This window comes from Perna viridis, chromosome 7 (genome assembly GCF_037379345.1).
Source record: "Perna viridis isolate PV_CMFRI_1.1 ecotype Kerala chromosome 7, ASM3737934v1, whole genome shotgun sequence".
Taxonomy (NCBI): Eukaryota; Metazoa; Mollusca; class Bivalvia; order Mytilida; family Mytilidae; genus Perna; species Perna viridis.
Genome location: NC_142451.1, coordinates 39,564,822 through 39,573,771, shown reverse-complemented (window position 1 = coordinate 39,573,771; position 8,950 = coordinate 39,564,822). Strand labels below are relative to the sequence as shown.

General features: G+C 31.3%; 1 protein-coding gene and 1 long non-coding RNA gene across 2 annotated transcripts; both read right to left on the bottom strand.

Annotated features, from left to right (window-relative positions):
• Positions 1-3,681: 3,681 nt before the first annotated feature.
• Positions 3,682-5,427, bottom strand: LOC148612659 (uncharacterized). Its single transcript, XR_015924451.1, has 2 exons — positions 5,293-5,427; positions 3,682-3,787 (listed from the first exon to the last, which is right to left on the bottom strand). It is a non-coding gene; the product is annotated as an uncharacterized LOC148612659 (long non-coding RNA).
• A 1,348-nt stretch (positions 5,428-6,775) lies between these two features.
• On the bottom strand, positions 6,776-8,761 carry LOC148612658 (uncharacterized). Its single transcript, XM_088594301.1, has one exon. It carries the CDS (start codon positions 8,583-8,585, stop codon positions 7,323-7,325), a length of 1,263 nt encoding a protein of 420 aa, XP_088450427.1. The 5' UTR covers positions 8,586-8,761; the 3' UTR covers positions 6,776-7,322.
• Positions 8,762-8,950: the final 189 nt, after the last annotated feature.

Genomic DNA, 8,950 nt, shown 5'->3' with positions numbered 1-8,950 from the left:
GTAACGTAGCTTTGCTTAGGAAAAAAAACTTATAATACATTACATGTACAGAGAAACCTGTCAATCGTGGTCACATAAGACAAGCGGTCTTCATGTACAAGTTTAATTCTACATTAAATGCACTACATAGGGATATTCAAACCATTTTCTCTTAACACAGGTTATTGTGGAATATAGGTGGTCAGTAGGACAGGTTTGACTGTATTTCAAAATGTTAACCAGAAAAATCATACAAAGTTTCAAAAAGTTACAATAGTCAATGATGCCAGTTTAGAATTGCTAAGTTATTTTTTTATCTATTGCATATGATAGAATGGCAAAATTTATGTTTTACAACAGATATTCTGGCCATACAAACAAAATATGGACAAATCAGTGGCAGGGGAAGAAAGTTTACAAATAGAAGCAAAGTTTTCCCTGTGGAAAACAGAACTTCACTATGTGCAGCATGATACAAACACAATATATTGAACTGTTCACGTAACTGGGGAAGCACTGACACACTTAAACACTGGGACTTACATTTCATTATGGAAACAATATTGCACAAAATTTGAAATTAAGGTCAAGTTAAGGGAATTCCTGCTCACTATATTACCTCAAAGAATCATTAAAAACAAATATACACATATACAATAAACTATTTTCAATTATTCTTAAAAACAACTATTTTCTCCTATTTCAAAGAGGGCTGAGCAATAATGCTCTCTGGCCTGTCTTTAGAAACAATGAGTTAAAATTTTAGGAAGAACAGTTTTATTCAAGTTACCTGTAATAAAGATTCCTTTTTGTGGCTTTGAAAAAATAAATAAACAAGTACCTTCCTATACACATAGTGAATGAATTTGCAAAGTTTCAGTGAAATATGTCAAGTACTTTTTAAATATTTGATTTTCAAATATAGGTTAACCAAGTTGTGCAAGCAAAAAAGTGACAATATTCTACCATACTTAAATGCCTTAAGTATTTGAAAAGAACTTTTTCTGACTTTTCAAATAAAAAAATCAATCACTACTTGTTATTTAACAATATTAATAAAGAGATAGCCTTTAAAAGTAATCATTTTCTGAAAAATTGGTCTATTTTTCTAAATTTATTTCTGACATGCCTCCCCCTTTTGCTTGATTATGTCAAAACCCTGAATCTTTGGATTTTCTCAAAAGGTGATGTCTTTGGCTTCAAATTTGAAAATACAGTGTTTTCGCATTAAAACATGACCAGTAAAGAGCACTTAAAGCAAAAGAACTACTCAAAATTTGAATTTCCATGTTGCCATAGGGAAATGCTTATATGTCCTTAACTGCAATATTGAAAGTGAGTTTTCCCTCAATTCTGACAATTTTTTTGCTAAAATCTACACAAAATTTGAATTCAAGTGCTGATTACCACAAAATTTAGGTAAATATAGCCGAAGTTCAGTATTTGATGTTATTACTAAATTTTCTACACTTTTTACAAGATAGAAAATAAAAATCAGCCAAAAAGACTTATTTTCCATAATTTGGACCTATAACTTAAAAAAAAATGCATATTTTAAAGGATTTTTGTAGTGTAATCTTCTCATAGCAAAGTTTACAAGATCTTCAAGTGGTTAAAAGCTATTCCAAGAAACTTTTGATTTTGCCATGGCTTCCCAGTGTTTTCACAAGATAGAGGTATCTATAGAAATCATTATGGAGATTAGGCTTCACATCACAAGAAGCAAAATGCACTCACAAAATGTACATAAATGTTTTTCCTTTCATAAACAGTTTAAATTTTTTAAATAAAATGAGAACTTTTTCACAGCACTATGAGGAACAGGGGGTAATTTCTGCACAGAACTATTTTTGGGTACATTCCAAATGCTCACTGGTTGAATTGGTGGTCTGTAACCTAAACAAAAGATAAACAGATGCCAGGCAAAGACATTAGCAGGATACCATTATACATCAGCAATTTTTTGGTGGTTGTATAAAAAAAAGTTAACAAAATAAAATTCATATTCACTTGAATCAATAATAAACTTAAAAAAATCCAATGATTTTCCATTGAATAATATTCCTTTCTGAGTGTTCTTTTTCAGGTCAAAATATTAAAAAAAACACAAGTTTCCAAAGTGAGGCTGGACCAACACAACTTATTGTATCGACCAATATGCATTTTACATGCTACATGTATGTATGTCAAAGCAATGCTATATTACCTGAAAGAACAATTTATCCCAATTGCAATCTTGCAAGGACAAAATTTTAAATATCAATGCAAGGGGGATAACTCAAGATGAAAAGAATCATATCCAGCATAAAAGTTTTTTTTTTTTTTCATACTAGCATTTTCTTATGAAAAATGATTTTTGTCTGCATACAAATGATTAAATTAAAAAATATGTACACCTAGATCTAGTTTTTGGCACGGAATTTGGCACAAGTATGACAAAGGTACATGTATATCTACTACATGTATTTCAATACTTTTACAGCTCTGACATCTTCAGTACTAAACCCTACCTCTTTATGCAAATTGGAATAGTATACAATAACAGTTTCACAATTTGGTTATGAGTAGTGCTGACACCCTGTACTTTTCCCTATCCTGTATAGCAGAGTTAATAAACTAGCAGAGTGATACATGTACTCATCTTCGCTCACCCAGGATCGTAACCTGAGCTTGCCTAGTGAAGATGACATTGGCTTTCCCCAAGTGGTGTGTATGAACTAAGAAAATCAGGAAGTTGTTACAGGTTTGTGGAGGTGATTGCATGATTAGAGTATGTTAATGACACTATGCTAGAAGGATAACCCAAAATATTTAGATAATATGATTTATTTCCTGCATGAAGCTTTCACAATCGTTTTAACTTGAACAACTCAGAGCACTCTATTGGCAGAAAAAAGTTTTTATGAGTGATCATATGAAATAAATAAAATGAATACTATTGGGTACATTCATTGCAAGAACACTCATAATTCAATAGTCCATTTTTTCTTTATTATACAACTTCTGCACACAACATGTTGCACTATAAGTCTAAATCAATTAAAATATAGTTCTTCGATAAGTGACCATTCAAAACTCAAATATATTTTCTTTTTCTTTTTGCCTGAGAAGGTTTGAAGTTACATCTTGCTGCTAAAATGTCTTTTAAGCAAAAACAATGTGTTTTTTTTTAAGTAGCACTCAAGCTAAGAATCATGCAAAATGTGATTCATGGATAAAAAGCTTAAATATTTTTATTTTTGATATTTTGTTTTAATTGCCATAGTAAACAGAAACTAACATTCAGTTCTTCAAATAACCCATGTTCTTAGGAGATAAAAATTATATAGAATGCACTGTAGATTTCAAACTTAAGGGAGATAACTGTAAATGACACTCAAATACAATAGAATCTATTGGATTTTCAATGTTGATTAGCTCCTAAGAGCAGACAGATTTGAATGAATAATTACACATTTTATAATATAGATCCATAAAACAACTTAATTACAAAAATAAAAATTTGTAGCCTTTTTTGGGGTGTATCATATTTTTCAGATTTTGCATGATTCTTCAAGACAGCTACTTAATAAGTTGTTGACATTTTCATCATTACAAGCCTAGGCAGGGAGTGTTTTATAAAGTCCGTAGCCTAAGGGTATGAATAATTGATCCTACCAACTTAATAATCCATGAAAACTTGAAAAGAACAAAAGAACTAAATACTAGTACATCAAATGATGAGACCTTTTATTTGTTTTCCTCATTTAGCAAGGGACTTCCACAAAAAAATCTCTAGAACATTATTCTGTTTCTGTTATTCTGTATTCTGTAAATAAATAAACATACTTTAAAAAAAACAACTTCAAAATCAAATTATGCTCCTTAGGTATATTGGTGGTACAATTCTAGCTCACAGAACCATCCCTCCATACATGTACATAGATGTAAAATAAATACTCTTAATGCAATACACATAATATATAAATATTTTTTGGTTATTTGAACAATAAATTGTTCACTCATCCTTCTTATCAGAGAAATGTATTAATTAGTAAACTCATCCAACAATGTTGAAAAGATAGGGCAATTTTGATTGAATTGTAATATGAATTCGATTTTTGACTATATGTGCATGTAAATGGTTTATCTGGTATATTTTGAATGAGCAGTGGTTTAATATATCATTTCCCTCACAAAGATAACAGTATGGTTGATCTATGTACATTTTTTCTTGCGCATGTATTATTTGCTTAACTACCAGTCCAAATAAAATCCAGATACTGCCTATGGTAAGGTGATTCATGGTGTAGGAAAACTCAGGGGCCAGACCATGCCTTTTTGGTGTACATATGCTATCAGAGTTGGAAAAGTAGCCTGCCCACAAGCCCGAGACTGGCTACTTTTTGGCAGTGCTGGCTAATTTCAGCAAAAATCTATATAGTCATATAGTTAGTATAGTGAAAAATTGTATTCAGGACTGGCTAGAATTTGAGTGAGTTTCCTATCCTGATGCTATATTTTTTTAGTAACAATAGTCCTTTCTGTATTTTGATCTGTACTTATAAGAAAACTTCACTTTCATTTCCTACCAAAATCAACCAAATCAAACCGAATCAAGAACGATAACTTTTGCAAAGTGCCAATTTCACATACAATCTATCTACATTTTATTTCAAAATGGCAGCCCCAAAATGAAGAACTAAGACTGGTTAATGTAGTAGACCTAGGGTAAGTGACACAATTGTTATAAATCATTGGAATGTTTGTATTCAGCATTTTACATCGATCTCACGTAAGCATCAAAGTAACTTGGACTAATTTCATTCTGTTTCAAATGAAAGCTTGATAGGCTTTTTTGAAATTGAATATGATACAAACATATCACTGATTTCAGGAGTAATGTCCCTTACCCAAGGTCTACCTCCTTAAGTGATCTATAGCGGTTTCTAAAAAAGAAATAAAACTGAGTTTGAAGGGTTTTTGACATGTGTGAATCACCTTCTTTTTAATTTTTTACGATTACTACTTATATAGAACTATTCATTTTTAAGTTGAAACATGCATAATTTGATTGTGTTATTTATCAGTTATACCAGTAAATATAATACTTTTAAAATACAACTTTTGTGTTAAACATTAATTAAATATAAATCAATATACACATGTACATGTACATGTATGATGCTTGCTATTTTAAATTACAACTCTCGCAAATGGAAGCCACTGTACATGTGTAACTGTTTTTTTTTTCTTTAGTGCATACACATGTGCAATTTTAGGTTACTGAATGCCTAACATATAACATTTCAAATGCCCACTAGTAATACCCACCTCATCCCAACATTAATTCATCCATGTCCCTCAATCACTCAAGCCTGAAATCAAATCCCATGATACAACAAAATTATATAAAACCTATGTCAAAATATCAAGTGGCTGGGACAAGTAGTTGAAAAGATGTAACAAACGGACAGACAGGATAAAACAGTAACAACTCCTCTTTCAGAACTAGGGAATAATTAAAGTAAATTTACACACTGTTCAAAACTTAATGTCTTGATGTTGTATATTGAGATCATAATTCAACTAGGATTACAATGTACATGTACATTTTCAAACATGTATAGAGCCAACTACATGCACACTAGCAATACATATACATGTATATATCAGAGGAGGATCCAGAAATTCATAAAATGAAGGGGTTTTGATTCAAAAACATTAAAACAGGTAATATTTTCCCAAATTTTGCACTAAAAAACAAACAAAACTTTCAGACAGAAAGGGAATACGTCAATCCCCAAAGAGCATTTCCTGGATACACCACTGAATATCATCAGAATACCTAAATTCAAGTACTGCTTTCTTTTTTTATATGAATTTAAAGCTTAAAGTAGGTGCAAAATATTACCCCAATATTCAAAATTTCTAAACCACATACCTTCAGGCCAAAACAAATAATATCTTAAGATTTTCATCTTCTCCCAACCCAATTTTTTCATACTTCTCGAAAAATTTTATTTTGATTTTTTTCCCCCTTTAATTTCAAATTGACAGCTTTTTTTTTTTACTTTCATTGATAAAAAATAAAATTCGCTCATCCACCCCAAATTTTGAAAATATGTTGGACGAGAATCTAGGATTTTTTTTATCATGACCTTAAGTATACGATAACAAAACATAATTGCACAAAATAAACACTAATATATATAAATACATAACATGTATTTATTATACTCATAATGGATAAACACTATACATGTAAAATGTGTATACCAGTACATAGTAGTACAGTACAGAGTGACATACTGGGGCTGAGCACTGACATAGTGGTGTACCACTTTTAGAGTTGTTCTCAATAATTTTAATCCCATAAAATTTTTTTTGTTATTTTCTTTTATATTATGAGTGGTATGCTCTACCACTTGAAATGCAGAAAATATACCAAAATATTTTCATAGACAAAAACTATATTTACTGCCACTCTGAAAAAAAAGGTACAAGTACACTTCCGTGTAAGTGATCAGTCACAGTATGTCCTTCTGTACTGTTTTTGTACATGCAATCTAAAACCCACCAAACCCAAGTAAATAGCAGTAACAATCCCTTAATAAGAAAATTTACTAAAAGTTTAAAGCCATTTAAAAAAATGTGTAACTCACTCAATAAATTACATTATATAGCTATATCTACATGTATAACAGATGTAGAGTCATGTACTTCCACAGTACATTAGGCAAAGTTTCTATGATTGAACAATTCTTATCTGTTGAAATTTGGTTCAATGTTTTTGGTACATGTGCAAGTCTTTTTTTTTTTTTTTACAAAATATTCATCTACAACACATAAATGCATGCATCTTTACAAGTAACTAAGTGCATGTAGGTGATTCAGGTTTAATACATGTATCCCTATATTTATATGTACTTTGAAGTACAAGTAAAAAATAGAAGAAAAGAAAAAGGACTGAAGAGATGTTTTACCAGCCTATTCCCAGTTAGCCCTGCTCTATTTGAATATTCAAAAATACATTATTCATATACAATATTCAAGTTTCAATCATATTTTGATACATTTTCAACAAATTAAAAAAGGCATGTACGTCATTTTCAAAATTTGCTTGCTACTTTTTACAAATTTCAACCATCACTAAAAATATATACATGTATGTTCATGTACTACTATATGTGTGTGTATATTTTACAAGTAACATGTATGTACACAACATATACTTGTTTTTCTGAATGTAAGCATAGGTCTACTACATATAAGTAAAATGGACATGTACATATGAAATGGGCGAGAGGGTGATTATTTTCATTTACATGTACAAATGTACAGATTATATGAATATGTGTTAACTATGTGTAAACATTCATGATTGTTTCAATTTTATTTCGGCAAAGAGGGCAAACTCGTCTATCTACATTTCTAGCCCTAGCAATAGTGTTTCCACACTTTATACACAAACACAAATGTCTACATGGCAAAATTAACACAGATTTCTCTTGATCCTGGCAAACAACACACATGATCTTTTCTTTTTCTTTTTCCATTTCCTTTTGAAAGTCTTCTGATGAATGAATATTTACCCTATTAGGGGTTTCTGATCTACGAAGGTTATAGCTTCCACTGCAGATAGGTGGAAGTTGAATATCAATAGATGCATTTGAATCACTGTCTGAAATCTCATCATCAGTTGTGAGATCTTCAACTTCATATTCCTCCACATCATCATCATCATCATCATCATCCGATGATGCCACACTGATATCACTTTCATCGTCATTCACATTTTCATCGGAGTCTTCCTCATCATTGTCAGAAAAATCAAATCCAAAATTTGGTCTCACTCTGGCATAAGGAACATCAAAGTTTTCTCTTATACCAGGAAAAGTCAAACCTCGTTGTTTTAATGATTTGAACACATTGGCTACTAGCAAGAACAGGATTAGGCAGATGAGCAATCCAAGATATGTCTCTTGTTTTAAATACATCAAATCAACCACACCATAGTACACAAAATCAGTTATATTTCTTACAGCATCCGCAAAGCCCATCATACCACTATCAAGATTTCTCCAAAAACTTACAAAAGTCCACTTCATGCAGTTGAAGAAAGATATAGTTCCATCTGAAGCAGTAGATCCAATAGTACTTAGACCGAATAAAACTTGGTTACATGTCTGGGAAAAGTAATATCTGATCCAATTAAACGCATTGGTAATAAATTCTCTACAAGTGAATACACTGCTTGTCATGAACCGACCAATTGCAAGGACATTTGCAACGATAAAGTAAAGAACAATCTCTATCAATTGTAATGTGGAGTATACAACTGATCCAAGGAAGACTACAAACTTCCACAACACAAGAATGAAGGCGTAAAATAAGCTGAATATTTCAACAATAAAATCGAAAGCTGATGAAATGATGTTAGCAGTGAGATTGTGTGTGACTTTCACAAAATTAGTAACTACTGCAGCTATGTCTTGGCAAGTTTCAACAGCAACTGTTACTGCCTTAAAGTTAATATCAACCAAAGCAACAATAAATGTATAAATGTGAGACAAAAAGTTGGTAACAGAGTTGTAAGCTATTTGAAAATACTGTAAGACGGTCATGTTTGCACTTTTTGTGTCCGCTGACGCTGACTTAATGCATTATGGTTGCAAAATGGGTATCAAATGATTTCAATCGCAAGACCACCAGACGAAGGGATAACTAGCTGTTTGAACAGCATTTTGACTTATTTGGATACTGATGAATTTTTTTCACATATTAACCGGAAATTAATATTGGCGTTGTGAGAATACTACAAGGGAGACTTCGTCCCGAACAATCATTTTTTAATAGTAGACAATTTCAGCCATATATATTTGTCACCAATTATATCTGATGTCAAGTTGCTTAAATTATCTTCCCTTAACACAGTTTTAAGGGGATTTGAATAGCATGGTGGGAAATACATGTGCATGTGCATAATTTG